This window comes from Sarcophilus harrisii, chromosome 4, assembly GCF_902635505.1.
Source record: "Sarcophilus harrisii chromosome 4, mSarHar1.11, whole genome shotgun sequence".
Lineage (NCBI taxonomy): Eukaryota > Metazoa > Chordata > Mammalia > Dasyuromorphia > Dasyuridae > Sarcophilus > Sarcophilus harrisii.
The window spans coordinates 415,107,736-415,127,505 of NC_045429.1; the positions used below are offsets into that span (position 1 = coordinate 415,107,736).

General features: G+C 33.9%; 1 protein-coding gene across 6 annotated transcripts in view; it reads right to left on the minus strand.

Annotated features, from left to right (window-relative positions):
* Positions 1-19,770, minus strand: part of ST7L (suppression of tumorigenicity 7 like) — a 59,908-nt gene that overhangs the window by 19,948 nt on the left and 20,190 nt on the right. For all 6 annotated transcript variants that reach the window (XR_004234019.1, XR_004234018.1, XM_031967304.1 and 3 more), the window contains 6 exons: positions 12,176-12,254; positions 8,971-9,125; positions 7,524-7,621; positions 7,064-7,178; positions 5,831-5,903; positions 5,011-5,113 (listed from right to left, as the gene is read on the minus strand). Coding sequence is in view for 4 of the 6 variants with exons in the window: in XM_031967304.1 (XP_031823164.1) it covers positions 5,011-5,113; positions 5,831-5,903; positions 7,064-7,178; positions 7,524-7,621; positions 8,971-9,125; positions 12,176-12,254 (623 nt within the window). In the remaining 2 variants the exon portion in view is untranslated. The remainder of the gene's footprint in view (positions 1-5,010; positions 5,114-5,830; positions 5,904-7,063; positions 7,179-7,523; positions 7,622-8,970; positions 9,126-12,175; positions 12,255-19,770) is intronic.

The window sequence follows — 19,770 nt, forward strand, 5'->3', positions numbered from 1 at the left end:
AGGAAGGGTAAAAGCTCAATGAAAAATAAGAAATAAGCACAAATTAGAAATGCTATTATATTTGTTATATTTGTTATATATGCAATCCAGAAAAAGATACAATAAGAATCTTTTAATAAAGTAACAAAATGAAAAGCTAAGCTAAAGAAAATTGGCTCTTTTAAAGCAATAGGTCAATCGAATTCTCAAATTAAACAGTTGTCACAGAAATCTGTTTCCAAGTCAATTCCCCTGCAATGTTCCAAAAAAATTCCACTTAGTTTGCCTATCCTATGTTATCTGTAGACCTCTTGAGCTAGGTAGAACTTCAGTATTAACTTGGAATCTATTCCATGCGTACTTGAAGTTTCTAGAAGCAAAACTGACTTCTGGCTACTCTAGAAAAATACCTGAAAAGCTAAAGGACATATATAGCAGTCAGACAGCAAATATCTCCTGGAACCTATTTATACTGGTCACAGGGTTAGAGTAACAAGGTGATCCAGTGGTCTGATAATTACCTTTATGATAAAAGCTCTAAAATAATACCTATTATTATGCTAAAACTAACTCTAAGTTTGTTATGCTTTGATCTTTATAATTTATTTTAAAGATCACCTTATATCTACCCCCAGCTCTATAACTTGCAATGGTCTGGCCAACTGCAATAAAATTTTGAACTGAAGTAATGATAATGCTCTATAATCTTCTTCCTCGTAAAGCCAGAGGTTAAAGACAAATCTGTCTGAGAGCATATGAAATTAAGTTGCTTTGCTCTTGATCAGTCATGCACACAAATGCCAATTTCTCTCTGCAATTATCATTCTCAGTGCACATTCTATGAAACTGGACAAGCGAGCTGAATACAGAGAGCCAAGTGGCTCTATAAGGAGCAGCTGCTATATGTACCCTCAATAGCCTCAAGACATAGGGGCTATGATCCTATACTGAAGGCAAAGGGAGGCATCATCCACTCAATATGTGTATCTGACATTTTAATTGCCTTCACTGTTTGGATTACAGGGACACTCAAGCAGCCAGAAGCAGGTTCCACTGGCCCTGTATGTGGATCAGCATCTATAACCATCTTACCTCTTGTTATTCCTTCATTCATGATCTCATCTTGTCCCCCCAGTAATTCTGTGCTGATGTCGGACAGGAACTCTGGCTAGTGAAGCAGGACCTTGATAAAGCCCTCATGACTAAAAGCATGGGCCATCATCAGGCGTGTATATAACGTCCTGAAGGTTTCAAAGTGCTCCAGACTAACCAGAACAGACTTTATATTCTACATATTTACTTATTATTTTTAAAATCCCTTTGCAACTATAAAAGCCCTAGGCAAAGCCAGCTTTCTTGCCAGCACTAGACTGAAGGCAATTTTATTATTAAACAAGAAATTAAAAAAAAAAAAAAAAAAGGCAAAGAGAAAAATGTACTCCTGAAAACAAATTCAAGACATGGATATTTTCAAAAGAAGTCCTCTTTCTTTTGAATAATCTGCTTAACTACTATATGTTATGTAACTTGTATATTTTGATTTCCACATTAGAATGTAGGCACCTTGAAGACAGGAACTGTTTTTACTTTTACTTTGTACCTCTAATGTTTGGCATTGTGCCTGGCACATAATAAATATTAAAAACTTGTCAACTGTTGACTACATATATTCTGTAAAACACAAACAAGGTTTCCTCAGGATATCATCAGAACCTAAACAAGTTAATTCCTATCCCTTGAAAGCACAACTTGGCATTTATGGGGAAACAGAACTGCCCAGGCAAGAAAAAGAAAAGGGATAATCAGATGAGTATACTAGGGAGGAAGCAATGCTCTTCAGTGACAATCAATCCAGGTAATACAAAAATAGGAAAACTTTCAATGAGACACTCTTATTTTTAGTCAGAGTAGTTGCACTGAAAGGGACCCTTTCGTATGTCATGGACCTATCCCTCTGGCAATCTGGTAAAGCCTATGGCCCACTTCTCAGAAGAATGATTTTAAAGGCACAAAATACCTAAGGTTACAAAGGAAAATAATTATAATGAAATGCAGTTACCAAAATATTTTTTAAAACTAAGTTCACAGATTGTGGATCTAGGCTAATCCCTACTTTTTATAAATGAGGAAACTGAAGCCTAGGAAGGTAACAAGTACTTCAGAAAGATGTCAGCTTTATTTCTCTGGAGTTTTCATAATCTAACACTATATCTGATATTTCCATTCTTAGCAATGCATTTGCTAAAATGCTAAAATGCAAACTAAAAATCTTACAGTATTAAAAGATACTTTATATACAAAACTTGGAGAACAGAAACTTATGGCTAGTGGGAAGGAACATGAAAAAAGTAAATAAGGTCATAAGTAACATTTTGGAATCTTTTGTTCTAAAGGAATTTCAGAGTATGAGACAGACACCCATACATATAGAAGCACCTAGATATAGCAGGCCTGAAAGCAGGAAGATGAATTAGAACTTCTGGAGAACTAAACTGTAAAAGGCTTTCCCAATCTGCCTGAACATAAAATACATATAATAATAACATACATAAGTTGCATAATCAAATAAAAAACTAAGATACTAGCTGGTATAAACAGAATATTCAAACTCCAAACCAAGACCACAGGGTTATCATAACTGTTGGGTACTGAAATTTACTCAGAAGAATCAAAGGTCTGTACAAACAATCAATATTAATGAAATACCTAAAAGAAAATGCATAGCCTGGAGAAATTTATGTGATCTTTCTCCATTGCACTTCTAATAGTTTCCAGCTTTAACAAATTGCATAGCACTAGCCCTACAGTCATTCCTATTGGAGCTGCATGGAAAGCTGCCAACAAACATTCTCTGCTAAATCAACTTTATCCTTTGTCATTTTACTGTTATGTCTCATATGATAATTTATGCCAAATTTGCATAAAAAAATTGTAAGAAGAAATGAAAAGGCTTTTTAAAATGTTGAAAATGTCATTGTTCATTAGGTTAAAGAAGTTATCATGACCCTCAACAGAGGTTGGAGAAGGAAACCCCCCCAAAGTCCTTTATGTTGGCCCCAGCTGAGAGTTAGGAATATAGACCATGACAAGGGGGAAAAAAGAGAGAGAAGCCTGAACATACTTCATCAATGTATGACTGTAGCAAAAACAGACAGCCGCAAATTCCAGAGCTGTGTCAGTTCATATAACATTAATGTTATTTAAGTGGGACACTGTCCAGATTGTAAGGACTCAGAGTTTCTCAGAAATACTTTAATAAGTGTTCTATTTAATATGATTCAATATAAGGATTCCACCTTTTAAAAATAATGTTATTTTGTAGCACAATTCAACTTTTAGTTGAGCATAATCATAAAAATTGGGTCATCACCTCATCTATTATTCAAGAAAATCCCATCTTCCCATCAGGCCATTTGTTGAACTGGCTAAAAAGTACAAGCTGTTTTGTTTTTTTAATAAATTACTAATGAAAATTATTTCTTAAGGAAAAAAAAATTAAAGCAAGGCCTATTATTGAAAATCTTAAGGAAAATATCTCTTCAATGCAATTGACAAAAATTTTTACATTTTTTACAATTTTTTACAAAAATGTTTAACAATTTAATTTTATAAATTATAGAATGACCATCTATATTTTTCTTCAACTAAAGTGGTATTAGCTGTGAACAGCTTTCTAAATGGCCTAATGGATTTTACCTAATTGGAAGTGTGTTCAATAGCTATTCTATTTGCCTTCCCATATAAAAAAAGCCTTTTTTTTTTTTGGTACCACTATTATGAATACTAAAATGCATTACTTTTTTCATTAAAAACATTAAGATAATTGGTTTTATGTAATGAAGGGATAAATATGTCAAGGTACAAAAATACCAAGTGATTAGTCCTAAGACTTATAATTATTTTCTAGGCAATTCTGACTAATACTGCTTATCTTCACATGAGCTTATCATTTATTAGTAATTACATTTGTGCATAGCACTTTAGGATTTATAAAACATTTTCCCAATAATAACTTAACAAGGAAGGTAAGAAGAGTATTATCATCTAACTCCATCTTACAGATAAAAGAACTTGAGGTTATCATACAATTTGTGTCAGAATCAAATTTAAAGCTAGCTCTGCTGACTCCTAAATCAAGCACACTGTTAGCATTTCATGTCATAGACTCTGCCTATCTGCCTAGGGGCAGTAGGCCAACAAGGCTCTAAGTAAAGGCCTCATATCTGTATACTCTGTTTTTGGAAATTATTTCTTGATGATTAATCCCTTTAGGGTTTTCCAGTTTCCAAGTTCCATAATCTTATCTTGTATTATACTTAACTGCAACTAAAACTTTTTCTCAATATAATAGACAAGTGTTTATTTTTTTAAAAATTTTAAGAATTTTTAATATGTCTTAAAAAACAACAACCAATATTCAATGTTAGGTGAGAACACATAAATATTATTCAATAAACCATGTTGATAGGGTGTGTAACAAAGAAAAATGAAACTGGTACAGTTTCATCAGGGACTACACAAACATCAACTCAGCGGTTCTGGGAACTTCCACATCTGTTTCCTATCATTGATTATTTTAATCTATTTGTCTCCAGTCTTTGTCCAGCTCAGGTCCAAAACTCAGGCATTTGTCTAGAAAACACTCTTACAGTAAAACACAGGAAATTTGATTTAATGATTCAAAATATGAATGACCCTCCTTTAAACCATGCCATTTGACTATTTCTTCCCTAAAGCTATAGTGAAAGCAACTACTAACTGAAGGAATATACTTTAGACTACTATGATAGCAACCACCAACTCTAAAGTGATTATTCCTATTGGTTTTTTTTTTTATAAATGTTCTTAATAGCCCCTTTAATCAAATGAGAAAAAAACAAGGTATAGTAGTTAAGACTATTGAGCCAGAAGCTAGAAGATCTAGCTTTTAATCCAGTATCTGCCATTGACTTTATAACCTTAAGTAAGATTGATATTTTCATTAAAAAAAAAAACAAAACTGGAATACTAAAAGAAAAGAAGCTTGCTTACTTTTGGAACATGAGGGTTAAATTCCACTGCTCTATGAATTGCTTCCACAGCATTAATTTCTGCAGTGCTCAGTCCTCTTCTAGATGCTGTTTCTGGAGAAAATCTGGAAGGAGTAGAGAAATGGTTGTGGGGAAGAAACAATTCAATTGAAAAGAACTATTAAAGAAAAAAATAATGAAGAATTATGAGTTAGGAACAAAATTCAATGTTCCAAAATTTAGAAGTTTCTGGTGACAGAAAAAGACAACTGATTTCTAATATATAATAGGTATATAATATAATATATAATAATAAAATAAAGCCACCTAGTTCAATATATATAGCCAGGAAGCAGAGGAAAGAGAAATCTTCAAACATATTTGAACTATCATTGATGCAGAAACACTTAGAAACTAAGTTAGATCCTTTGGGAAGGATAAACAGAAGTCCTACTACATAAAAAGAAGACCTCTACCAAATTTTCACCTGAAAGGAATGCAGGCAAAAGAAAATTTCCTTTCATTTAGCAAGATGACATTCAAAAATATATTCAGAACAAACAACTAAGGGAATTCAAAACTGCCCATATTCCATATAAACTCAGGGAAATGATATGTGATATTTTATTCCAATATATAAAATGTCAAGTAATTAAAGAAAAATATTATCAATGCTCATAGACTTGGCCATAGAGTTCCAAGGCCTGAGTAATGATTAAGATAAAAATAACTTTAAAAGGAGCATGGTTTTCAAAATCAGCAAAGAATGAAAATTAATGTTCTTATATTCAGGTCTATAGTTAGTATCTTCTCCAGATGCTCTAAATTGCACAGCTACTCACCTATCTGACACAGTCCTTGTCTTCAATAGTGCTGCTGTATAACAAATTGCTGCTGACTTTGGAAGACTGATATCTATAACAAAAATTTCCAAAATCAGTGAGATCAAATTAAATTGTTTAAGAAAAATAATTTCAAAAGTATGTCTATACACATATCTCTAAAAACACTACATAAATTTCATAACTTTTTTTTTAATGTTAAAATTGACTTACAAAAAGTTAAAAGTTCTGGTACCATAAAGTGATAAAAATCATTTCTTAAAAAAATAAAATAAAAATCATTTCTTTAATATTCTCAAAGCTCTTAAGTGAAATTAGCAAATACAATGCAAAAGTAATGAATTTCTTATTTTTTCCAAGAATAGAACAGAGAAATTCTATAGCATGACAGTATGAGAATACTGAATAAAGAATTCAGAACACAGAGGCAAATCTCAAATCCTGGGTTTTCTCTAGTATCTGCTCAGTTTGATTTCTTAAATGCAGTCCCCAAACTTGTCTAGTATATGTACCCCAAGCAAGCCAAGCATCTGGTAAGTAACATATGGAAAGGATTTCTCACAAATTTCTTCATGAGCGTGCATCATTCTGAAGCACTTCTTAAGTGTTCCAGATGTTTAAAAGAAATAAACTTCTCTCTCCAAATATAACACGTTCAAACTTTCCAAGTCAATAGGCAAAAAGGAACAGGTCACAAATATTTCTAAGTTAATGGTGAAAAATCTACAACAGAACAGGTGTGGTAAGCAATAAGGTGCTCTGATACACTGAAAAGCATGTCCAAAGACACCATGATGAATGATGTCAGGTTACTTTTAGTTCATGGTTACAAGAAGACACCTCACAGTAGACATGTTCATGTCTCCCAAGTGGAAGAACAGTTAGTGTAGGTTTCTGTAATAATTCTTACAAGTCCTCAGTGAGGTGAACCGGAGCAACTATTTCATAGGAGCAAGATCAGGGTAACTTGGCAGGGTAATAGGCAAGCTTCTCAGATTCCTGATTCATTTAAAGAGCTGGGTGAGAAGATACTTTCTAATGACCCATGCCACTCTGCACTTGATGCTACACAATGCTACACAATGAAATACATCAGAGGAAAGAAATAGGAAATCTGAAAATCCTTCTGGACCCCAGTGTTTCATAAACATTGTTGTTAAACTATCTGATAGATACAGTGAGAGGAAAAAAAATCTAATTGTTAGGTAAAAGTGTTAGGCAAACACCACTTACCATCATATTTTGCTAGAACTGCCTGAACATCTGCATAAGCCTGTAATTCTAGAAGGGATTCTAGGAGATTTTCATGGATGTTCAACATACTAAGAGGAGGAAACTCTTTCATTAGCTGCATATTAAAGAAAAAAAATTAAAACAAGGAGCACAGAAGTTCTTTTGTAACTCAGCAAAATAATAACATATTGTCTCTTCCTAGCTGAATGTAAGCCCCTCGAAGGCAAAGTCAACTTCACTTTTGTTTCAGTCTCCAGTGTCTAGAACTAGAATATGCTTAACAGATGTTTATTAAATTGAATTTGAAGAAAAGAGACTCCAAAACTTGATAAGTAAAGATATATTCCATACACATTCTAAGTCAATTAAAAAACAGTGATTCAACTAAAAATTTACAACTGTTGAAAATGGTTTTAATTTCTAAAAGACAATTATCAGTATGATCTTCAAAATTACTCACATCTCTCATTATTTTTACTGCTTCTCTTATTCTTCCTAATTTTCTCGCACACATTGCTAGTCTTCGCTTAATATAAACCAATACATTAGTGTCTCTTCCTAAATGAAAAAGAAAAGGATGATTGAATATCATTATCAACTGAAATTTTATTTATATTATCTGATATTTCTTTACTTATGCTGGAAAACATAACCAAAATAAAAGTGTACAATTTATGTCTCTACAAATAATTGGCCAACAATAATACAATGCAAAGTAGATGTGCATGTCACAAGTTCATATTTAAGACTCACAGAAAAAAAGCACATATTGAGAAAAGCAATTTAACTCACTATTTTATATTTCTACTTAAATAACAGTATTATTATAATCTTCACTGTTGTTTTGACTGGCTAGCTATGAGATTCCAAAATAAAATTTCCATGGACAATTAAACTTAAAAAAAAAGCTGCCAATGGCTAACAAACTCAAACAATTTCTAGAAATCATTTTTAAAATGTTTCTGTAACTGTCTCATACTCACATTTGAGATTTTACAAGGATAAATAACATGATACTTTTTAACAGATGCAATTTCATTAGTTCCAGCCTGCAAAATTATAAATTCCCACAGTTGTGTGTTCTAACAACATGCAGTAATGAAACATACTGTATACATCAATATTTAGCCTAGAGAGAGGACATTATCCAAACCTGAATTTCCACAAACAAAAAGATTTAGAACTTAACTGCTAACAGATAATGCAATATATAAACATTTCAATTTATTGTCCACTAACTGCCAAAATCATGAAACTGAAGCCCTCTGGCCACAAGAAGAAGGCAGCAGTAGTATTGTTGCTCCTAGTGTCTCTGGTAAAAGTGCCTTTCTATGGAAAAAAGGGAGGCCTCAGTTTTTGTGGTTCACCAAAGGAACACCTCAAGCCCTTCAAGGAGAATTTCAGAAACAATTAATACAAAACAGAAGGGTGGGTATTATGCTGAAAATTTGTTAAAATGAATTCATCTATACCCCATTTCAGTTTCCTGGCCCAAATTGTAGACATCCAAAGTCTGACCTTCTTTTGTTTGACAGATGAACAAAGTAACATGACATTACTAATAAGAAAACTCGAAAATACTGAATATAGCACCTTCTTTTTAAGAAAAACAAACTGTTCCAAGGTGAATCTCTTCAATGATTCTCCCAATTTCCGCTTAAGATGAGAGTAATCATTATCAAGATTGGTTTTCTATCCTTTTTCAATATAATCAGAGCAAAACTGTTATATCAAAATGTTTTCTTTTAATGAATGTTTTTCTTTTTTTAGTTCACAAGTAACCTGGTAATAGATTAGTCACTTCCTCTGAAAATGAGCTAAGTTATAAGCATTTACTTTAAAAAGGGAAAAAAAAAAAAAAAAGAATATTTGGAAAGATATGCTCAACTCGGTTTAGACGAGCTTACTAAGTTGGGCTTCGTGCTGAGGACTCTGGTGCTGGTGCTGCTGTGACCGCCTGTAAATTGTCTCCCCAGCTCTGAGGGCCTGTTTAAACAACTTCTCAGCGTCCACAATGGTAGTGGCCTCCTCCTCCGCTAACAGAACATAGGCAGTGGCGCAGCTGCAGAGAAGGCAAAATGGGAAGGGGACAGTGCATCTCCTCCTCTGGACTCCCTCCTTCCCCACCATGGAACGAATCACCATCTTTGTTCCCTCATCCCTCAGCCAGGGCTTGTTTTCCATTCAGCTCTTCTCCCCTCCTCATGACTCCCCTCTCCCCCACTTCTCTCTGACCCTCCAGCCATCTTTCACAAGCCCCCTGGACCCTCTGCTCCTGTGAGGGGACACCAGAGCACATGCAATGCCGGGCATCAGACATTCGCCAGATAGGTAACCCCAGCAAAGTCACGCAACCTCTGACTGCCTCAATTTCTGTGATTGTCATAATGGGGGAAATAGCAGCATTTACCTTTCAGGGTTGTTGTTCAATACAGTACTCGACATATAGTGGGTGCTCCATAAATGCTTATTCCTCTTCTCACACCAGAACCACTTAAATTCCATCCCTGGGTCCTTGAGACCTGACAGCTAACATTTATATAGTGCTTTAAAATCTGCAAAATGCTGTGCAGATGTTAACTCACTGGGTTCTCACAACCTGAAAGGTGGATGCTCACAACCTGAAAGGTGGATGCTATCAGGACTTCCATTTTACAGATTAGAGGTTAAGTCACTGATCTTCAAGGAATGCACTCTATCTACTGCCCATCAGCCTTTAGGAGAATTTAGGTCTTATTCAGGCACTGAATCAAACCTCCTTACCAATTCAGGCCTTTTCCAGACCATCCTGCTACACACCTTCCCCCTCACCTCAGCTTTTTAGCTCCCCTTTATTTTTTTTGCTTTGTTTGTTTTTTTGAGAAGCAATGGGGTTAAGTGACTTGCACAGGGTCACACAGTAAGAGTTAAATGTCTGAGGTTGATTTTGAACAAGTCCTCCTGACTCCAGGGCTGACGCTCTTTCCACTGCACCATCTTACTGTCTCCTTAGTTCCTTTTAGATACTGTCTGAGAGCAAGGCTGTCTTGTTATTTATATCCATAGAGAATGGCACATACCAGGAGCTCAGAATATTCTATCATTCATTCATTCTGGGTTTTTTGTCCCATTATTTTATTTTTCTGATTCCACTTTTTCTTTCTCTAGTTTATTATCCTTCTCCCTTTTTTCTTGAAGTGATGAGGGAATAGGACATTGATAGACAGTGAAAGAGAGAAATATAAAATATACTGGATGAAAATATAAAGTGTACAACATATATAAAGAGGTAGGATGATGAATATAGCATAACTAAGCCTATTTTTAGTTTGTATACAGAGATGCCTATCTTAGTTTATTTCTCTAATTTAAAAAATCATATTTCCATGAATAAAATTTTTTCAAGAATAGGGTTGACTAAGACATGCTATTTATATTGAACAGATTTCTTTTTCTAAAGATTTCTGATTCACATTGTAGTAAATTTTCCCAAAGTAACTGTAATTTCCCATCAGAGTCAGAAAGAAAGAAAGCAAAAAAAAAGAAAAAAAGAAAAAGGAAAAGAAAAAAAAGAAATGAGGGTAATATAGGAGAAAATAATTGTGCCTAATAATCACTATCATGTTCCAGAAATCCCACAATCCAATAACTAGACTCTCCTCATTATGACTTTTTTTCCTTTTTGTGTAGGGTCCTCCCAATGGTATCCAAACCAAATCCATACCTCCTTTTGTCCTCCAGACTAGTCTCCCCAATCCCCAACACTGTTACAGATCAGTCTTCTTCTTTACTAAAAATGAACTGTCCTGTATTCCCTCTTCCTCTGGATTAGGTAATGATTACATAACTTGATAAGCTGAATCTTTTTAATATAATGTTTTCAAAAATTACAGGTCCTCCTATTCCCTCCAGATACCATGTTCATTTTAAAAGTATATTCATGAAGATAATTTTCCTACCTTATTTCTTTAACCCAGGAGAATGAAGGAATTAAGAAAAATATTTAGTCAGGTAAAAAGGAAAGCTAGCAGTAGAACAAGAAGCCAATTAAGGGTCATACAAGACCAAACAAATAACATTAAATAAATATTCTTCATATTACACTAGTAAGATCTTTCAATTAAAGTGAAATATGAGACATCTAGGCAATGCAGTAGATACAACACTAGCCCTGGATTCAGGAGCATCTGAGTTCAAATCCAGCTTGAGACACTTCATATTTCAGACAGCTATGTGACCCTGAACAAGTTATTTAATCCCAATTGCAAAAAGGGAAGTGTATAATAATTCTACCAACCAAGAGAAAATACTTAAAAAGAGAACTTGTATCCTAAAGTGATGTGTTTTGAAGTTATATAAATCAGAAAAAGAACAACTGAAATTATCTTTTAAAAAAGAAAGACTGCTTTACATAATATCTCTCTACCCTCCAAGGCCACCAACTGACAATCCTTAACTCCTTAAAAATGTAACTCCAAATTTACCCCCTCCAAAATGTATATTCCTTTCATTCTGCATCCTTTGGCATTTATAATTTCATATTTTACAAGTGATACAAAGTTTTTAACGATAAGTTGATTTGTGAATTTATATTTCATTTCAAATTAAACTGTAATACTCTTTTATGTTTTTTACTTTGTTCTTTTTGCCCTTTAAATACCATTTTGATTCAAAGAACTTTAGGTGTGTAATAAAAGCTTACTAATAAAATAAAATTACTTCAAGGAACATAAAAGCTAAAACCAGGAGTTCTGGGAAACCCCTTTCAAAAATCTGTCAGGATAGAAAAAAATCTTTCAGAGGGTACTTTCACATAGTACTAGCAACTATGGTATAAGTACTAATTCCTGTCAATTGGATTAGCAATCTCATATTTTTAAAAGGACTGTTTCTATTTTTAGTATCTGTTCAGAAGAAACAAATGCCATAGTTCTAAAAACATAACACAATTGTCAAAAAAAAAAAAAGTTTTACTGAATTCATGGTATGCATGTTTTGGGGGGAAAAACTCTACAGCTATTATAAGTTTATTCAATAATAATAAATAATGTAAAAATGACATAAAAATGTTTGACAAATCAGATGTTTTGGGTAGTCCTTCAAAAAATTTATTTTTACATATTTCAAACTTACTCATTATTCAGTTCTAAAGCTTGATAAGCTGCTTTGATACGAGCTGGAGGATTTCTCTCTCGCCATGCCTTCTGCATCACTATGGAAAAAAAAATTTTCAAAAAGGAAAATTATAAATATAAGTTCTCTTATACAAAATGTACAAAAAACTATGGCAGCAAATATTGACAAATTACATGTTCTTGAAACGGACCTGAATGGAACTGAGTTAATATTTCACATTAACCCAATTAGCTGAGGAAAATTTAATGTGAAAACCTAAAGCATAACAATTATAAAGAACATATTCCTCACATATTTGTGAATAAGTATTATTGTGAAATATTAAGTTTACCAAGCCTCTATAAAATATAAACACATACATATAACTGGAAAGTCATGTTCAGTTTGTATTAAGACAATCCACTGAGTTCAAACTACATGTCACATTATAATCAACCTGAAAAATACCACCAATTCTTAACATTCTGAAAGGTAAAAAGCTGCTAAAAACATAAAACCTGACCTTTTTTTAAAAAAAGTCTTTATTTAAGCTACATTTTAATCTAGGAGATATATTTTAATTTGCTTTTGCTGTAAAAGATATTAGAATCAACTTCATATATTATACACTTCAAGAAAATGTCAGTAATTTCCTTTAATTCTTTTTGTTTGTTTGCTGAGGCAATTGGGGTTAAGTGACTTGCCCAGGGTCATACAACTAGGAAGTATCAAGTGTCTGATGCCATATTTGAACTCAGGTCCTTCTGACTTCAGGGCTGATATTCTATCTACTGTGCCACTTAGCTGCCCATTTCCTTTAATTTTTAAGAAAACCCTAATTTTGAAGCTCTCTTCAACCAAAGGAAGAGCATTGCCACTTTGCTATTACCCTTTATTGGATTAAAATAAAGATTTCACATCAAAAGTTTCTAAACAATAAGTTAAAACTACATCCCTGGAACTGTCTTATTTCAGGTTCGATAAGAAACCTAGGGAATCTATGTATGTTTCTTTTGGAACAAAACCTGCAACTGTCCAGTAAGAATAATGTGGAAAATGTTTGAGTTTTCCTTTGGAAACAAAATATTAGTCTTGGCTTAGAAAAGGAGACAATATACCCCACTTGTGCAACAAAAATACATTCCTCATATCAAACATGTCACCAACTAGATGACAGCTAATGCTTCCGGAACTTGACAAATTGATGCAAGTCAGCATCTATCTAAACAATGGCCAGGTAAAAGATAGCAATTCTGTTGAAACATTGAAATATTATCCAAGAAGGAAGTACTTAGACAGACAGTATTAGGTGAGCTTACTCCTCCACTCTAAATTAATTATGTTATACTATGATGGGATTCTCCTTTATAAATTACACAATCCTTTCAAATGAAACTGCAAAAATTGAAATAATTAGAATACCTAAAATAAAATTATATAAGTTATTTTGTCTTCCATATTTTTCACATGAAATAAGAGCCAAATAACCACCAATTCTAAAACAAATATTGTTAAAAATATTTCACAATTCACAAATAATAGAAAGTTATGGGGAAATACATACTTGAGGACACAACTATGAGTTATATAGTAAACAGATGTAAGGAATAAAACTAATCAGGAACAATGTCAGATACATGCTTTCCAAAGATGTTACAAATATGTTTCATGTGTTTAATGATATATTCTCTTCCTCTCCTTAAGGACAGGGAGGAGATAAAATTATGTGAGCTGAGTAGCAATATAGTTGAGAAGGTAAATTTGGGTAAGGGGAGAACTAATGTAGAATCAAAAGTTATCACCTAAGCCTTTAAAAATATAAGTAGCATTATTCAAGGCTTTCCAAATCATCTGCCTGAGCCTTCTAAACTTGTTCTTTAAACCCAAAGCAACACCTAGATTGGGGAGTGTTAAGGAGAGAGAGCCCGGGACTGGTGATTTTACAAAGTAAAAAATCACATCCATCATGATCATACATGCCAAACATTATAAAGGACAAGTAAAATGAGAAAAGGAGGTGAACTTATGATATAGTTAGAGAGATGAATAACAGGACTGATTGCGTGTTGCATTAGTATCCATGAGAATACTAAAAGTTCCAAATCAGGGCCCCATATACACTGGTAAGGTAATCTATAAAAGATTTATGGAAAAGCACAAGACAAGAATTACAGATGAGAAGGCACAGTGGATTAAAAATTCCAACGCTGAAGGAAATTGCCAACCCTGATGAGACATCAAGCAATTAAGGATTATTAACAAATATCAAATTAGCAGATTCAGCTATTGGTACAGTAGATAGAGCACTGGGCCTAGAGTAAGAAGACTCATTCTCATGGGTTCACAACTGGATCCAGGCACTTACTAGCTGTGTGACCCTGGACAAGACACTTAACTCTATTTGCCTCAGCTTCTCATCTGTAAAATAACTTAGAAAAAGAAATGGCAAGCCACTCAAGCCCTCTAATGTCTATAGATTATGTAATTAATGCTTCTTTATTTCTCTTGGATATTGGTTAGTTTATGTGGGAAATTTTATGCTTATGATCTTTAGTTTATCAGTCTGTCAGTTTAATTGGCCTTCTGAAATGCAAAAAGTTTCTAAAAAAAAAATACTAAATATACAGGCACACCTCAGAGATACTGTGTAGCTACTCTCTACAGTACCTAACTCAAGGAAAACTATATAATAGTTTTCCCCTCCTTGTTCATCTTTATTTTAAAGTCCTTTTGATTAGTTTGTCAAGAATCCATGTAAATGCACTTTTAAAATAACTAGCATCTATATAACACACAGATTTGCAAAACCACTTTACAAATATTTTCTCCTTATAATAACTCTGGAAGGGAAAAGGTTACTAAAAATAATAATATGAAAGATACACTAAAAATTACTAAGCAATTAAGAAAAACTTCTGAGAACAAACTTGAAATTTTAGAATAGGAAAATGAGCTTCATTCAGCATATCTCAGTGGGTGAATTCCATTACAGGTTTTTCTACAAGAACAGCATGATAATTTATTGTGCTTTCCTAAAATCTAGATAAATTGTATTTCCAGAATTCCCTTGACCTATCAGTTTAAAAATTCTTTCCAAAAGGGAAATTTAGCCTAAGATAGATAACCTGTTCTTTATGAAGTTATGCTGGGTCTTGTGAGCACTGGTTTCTTTATTAGATGTTCACTAACCTTGTCCATAATTTGTTCTAGATTTTTGCCTAGAAATGGAGTGAAACTCCCTGGCTTATAGTCTGGAAACTCCATTTTTTTTTCCTTAAAAAAAAATCTGGACATTTACCTTCTCTTACCTATAGTATCTCTTCATTTCTGGATAATCATTCAAAATTCACTGACAAGGGCCTAATGACTACATCTGCCAGTTCTTTTACTACCTTAGGCCTGGTGACCTGAACTTAACAAGGGCATCTACATGTTCTCTATTCCTTATTTCTATTGGGTATCAATCTCCTAATTTGAAATTTTTGTTCTGTCCTTTTTAATAAAAAGATGATTCTTTCTGGTAGGAAAAAAATAAAGAAAATAACTAAAATCCCACTTTCCCCCTGACATCAGATGTCACTGTCCCACCTCCTTGTAAACAGCTGCTTTCTCTTCTTTGAGCCTTTTTTATTCCAGCACAGCCAACTAAACCATTTTTACTCTGTCCTCTCTATGATTACTAACATTGTTCTCACAGGAAGATACCATGCTTTTTACCCACCTTCCATCACTCATCCTGGCTTCCACCATCTGCACACGTCTTTTAAAAAGTCCATGTTGGCTGGGGAATTCCTGGGCATGTATACGGATCTCTTTAGACAACTCCCATTTCTCTTCATTGGAAATTGTCTATTTGTATTGTCAGGAAGTCACACTGAAGAGCTCCTAGCCCTCCTGGGATGACTCCCCTTCAGAATTTTAGTCCATAGGACCCAACCTCTCTTTTCTGTTAATCCACTATCTTCTCCCCAAACTAGGATACACATCAGACAATGCCCAACTTTCTTCTCCTTCACTGAAATTCCAAGGTAGTTATCCCCCCAAATTCTCATTTTTTCACCCCACTTAGCAACCCATTTTTCTTTGCTGTGTGAATCATGTTCAGAATGGAATTTCCCCTTGCTGGTTCTTCCATCTTTGGAAGAAATTATCGTTAAAACAAAAAAATTATTAACTTTTACTCTGCTTTTGGCAGAGAGGAAATTAGCAGATGTCTAGACAACTGAAGTCCACCATCACTAATATATCTTTCTTCTCTGCCAGACTTGTGAGCTATTTTCCAGCTTCATCTGACTTCTCTTTTTAGGCAGATCATCTATATATATTACTCTGCCTATTTTTATTTGTGTTTATCTTCTCTCCTGTGTACTGCTAGGTGTCTCTATTATTATTATTCTTCCTAAATTGTAGCTACTCTCCACAGTATCTAACTCAATGGATTTATATATTCAGTTTTCTCCTTCTTGTTCAGTTTTACTTTGATTATACATTCAAGATCAACATATCAACATATCAACATAGCATTCACATATCACTTTAAGATGTGCAAAGCACTTTACAAATATTTTCTCCTTATAACAACTCTTCGATGTAGGTACTGTTATCACCCACATTTTACAAATGAAGAAACTGAGGCTGATCAGGATCCCATAGCTGTGAGTGTCTGAAGTTAGACTTGAACTCAAGTCTTTCCTAAGTCCAGGGTCAGCTCTCTATTTAGCTACCTTGAGCCATCTAGCTACCTTGATAAGGCCTTACTAAATATAGAGGCTCATCTTGACCTTATTGGGGTTTCAGTTCCAGAGTACCAATATATATTACAATAATATGAGTCAGACACATTTTTTGGTTTCCTAGCACATAGAAAAGCAATATTTACACTTTACTATTATCTATTAAGTGTACAATAGTATTATGCCCTTTAAAAAAAGGTACATATCTTAACTTAAAAAATGTCTTATTCTTAAAAAATGCTAGCTATCACCTAAGTCTTTAATGAGTCATAATCTTTTTGCTGTTTGGAGGGCTTGGCCTCAATATTGATGGCTGCTGAGTGATCAGGGTGATAGCTGCTGAAGGCTGGGGAGACTATAGCAATTTCTTAAAAATAAGACAATAAAGTTTGCTGTATCAACTAACTCTACCTTTCATGAACATTGTGAGGCCACTAACTGGCCTATTTTCCTTTTTTTTCTGTACTATTTTATTTTTTCCAAATACATGTAAAGATAGTTTTCAACATTCAGTTTTTTGTAAAACTTTATTTAAGTGGACTATTTTCAATATTGTTATGTCTCAAAGAATACGAGTCTAAGGAGAGGAAGAGATGCAGGAACAGTTAATCAGTGAAGTACAACAATTAAGTTCACTATCTTATATGGGTTCAATTCATGGTGCCTCAAAAGAATTACAACAGAAACCTCACAGATTAATGATCATAGATCATCATAAGAGATATAATGATAATAATAAAGTTTTAAATACTGCAAGAATTACCAGTGACATAGAGACATGATGTAATCATATGCTGTTGAAAAAAATGGCACCAATAAGACTTACTTGATGCAGGGTTGACATAGACCTTCAATTTGTATCTGCAAAATGCAATAAAATGAAACACAGCAATATGAAGTATGCCTGTACTCCATTCCTAACTAGGAGTCTATCATTTTAAAATTTTAAGTCACGGTCCAAAACTTCAGATCCTATACTCAAATGCCAGCTTCTTAACTAGATATTCACTTTATAAATGTGCTTCTTTACTTTAAATTCTTTGCCTAAACTGGGCAGCAGGAAAACATCACCTGTGGTTTAAGGCATTTAATGTCTTGCTCCAAACTCTATTATCTCTAAGAATACATTCTTTGTTCCTTCTGGCAGTATGATTTGTGTTTTTATGAATCAATAAATACTTGCAAGTTTTCCAAATATTGGGGAGATTCTCCATAAAATTTTGAATAAAAGACCTAGGAAAATATCATATTACTTTCTTACTATTATCAAGGCAACAAAAAGCTGACTGAGACAAAAGTCATAAAGTAATGAAAGAAAAAAAAAAAACAAAAAATAAAATTACAAGAGTACCCCTCAGCAAAGAGTTTTCAACTACTGCAATCTCAACAACTAAAATTTGTCTTTTATGGGATGATCTTCAAATCTGACAGCCCCCTATGAATTCACATGCTTTCCTTGGACAGCCGCTTTCTTAAGGATGGAGAGTTCTTACCTCCAAAGAGTTGTAAAGCTGTGCATACCTTTTGATCCAGCAATACCACTGCTAGATCTATCCCAAAGACATTCATAAAAAGGGAAAAGGACCTATGTGCACAAAAATATTTATACCAGCTCTTTTTGGGTGGCTAAAAATTGGACATCAAAAAAATGCCCATCAGTTGGGGAACGGCTGAACAATCTTTGTTATGTGAATATTACGGAATATTATTGTTCTATAAGAAATGATCAGTAAGATGATCTCAGAAAGGCCTGGAGAACCTTACAAGAACTGATGCTGAGTGAAAGGAACAGAACCAGGGAAGCACTGCACACAGTGATAGCAACACTGAGATCAATAGCACCATGATGATCAGCTATGGATGACTTAGCTACTCTCAGTAACATAATGATCTAAAACAAATTGCAAGGACTTATGATAAAAATGCTATCCAGCTCCAGGAAGTGATACTGGTTCTTCTGATACTGCAGGTATTTCTCAGCCATCTAAAACAATCATTATCTTTCCCCAACTAATTTTTTTTCCTAATTTTTCTATTCCTGCCCAGTAACTTCCCTTCCAGTAACCTAGGTTTAAAACTTCAGAATTTCCTCAACTCTTCTCTCTCCTTCACTTCAAATATAGAATCAGTTGCCAAATCTTGTCAATTCTATTTTCAGAAGATATCTTGAACTGATCCCCTTTTCTTTACTCATATTGTCAACATCCTAATAAGGCCTCTTATCACCTTCACCTACACTACTACAGTAGCTTTCTAAAATAATAGTCTCTATGCATCTAGTCTCTCCTCTGCAGTCTGTTCTTCATGTAAGGGTTAAATTGTCTGACTATCACTCCTTGATTCAGTGAGCTCCAGGGACCTCTTTTTAGCTGTAGATCAGTGAACTCCAGGGACCTCTTTTTAGTTGTAGATAAAATATAAACTCTTTTATTTGACTTTTAAGTTTTGTAAAAATCTAGTCAGGAATGGTGGAGGGGATGCAGGAAAACTGGGACACTGGTGATTGTTGGTGGAGTTGTGAACGGGTCCAGCCATTCTGGAGAGCAAAAAGTTATCAAACTGTATACACACTTTGATCCAGCAGTGTTACTACTGGGCTTTCATCCCAAAGAGATATTAAAGAAGGGAAAGGGACCTGTATGTGCCAAAATGTTTGTGGCAGCCTTTTTCCTAGTGGCTAAAAACTGGAAATTGAATGGATGCCCATCAATTGGAGAATAGTTGGATAAATTGTGTTATATGAATGTTATAGAATATTATTATTATTCTGTAAGAAATGACCAGTGGGATGAATACAGAGAGGCTTGGAGAGACTTACATGAACTGATGCTAAGTGAAATGAGCAAAACCAGGAGATTATACACTTCAACAGCAATACTA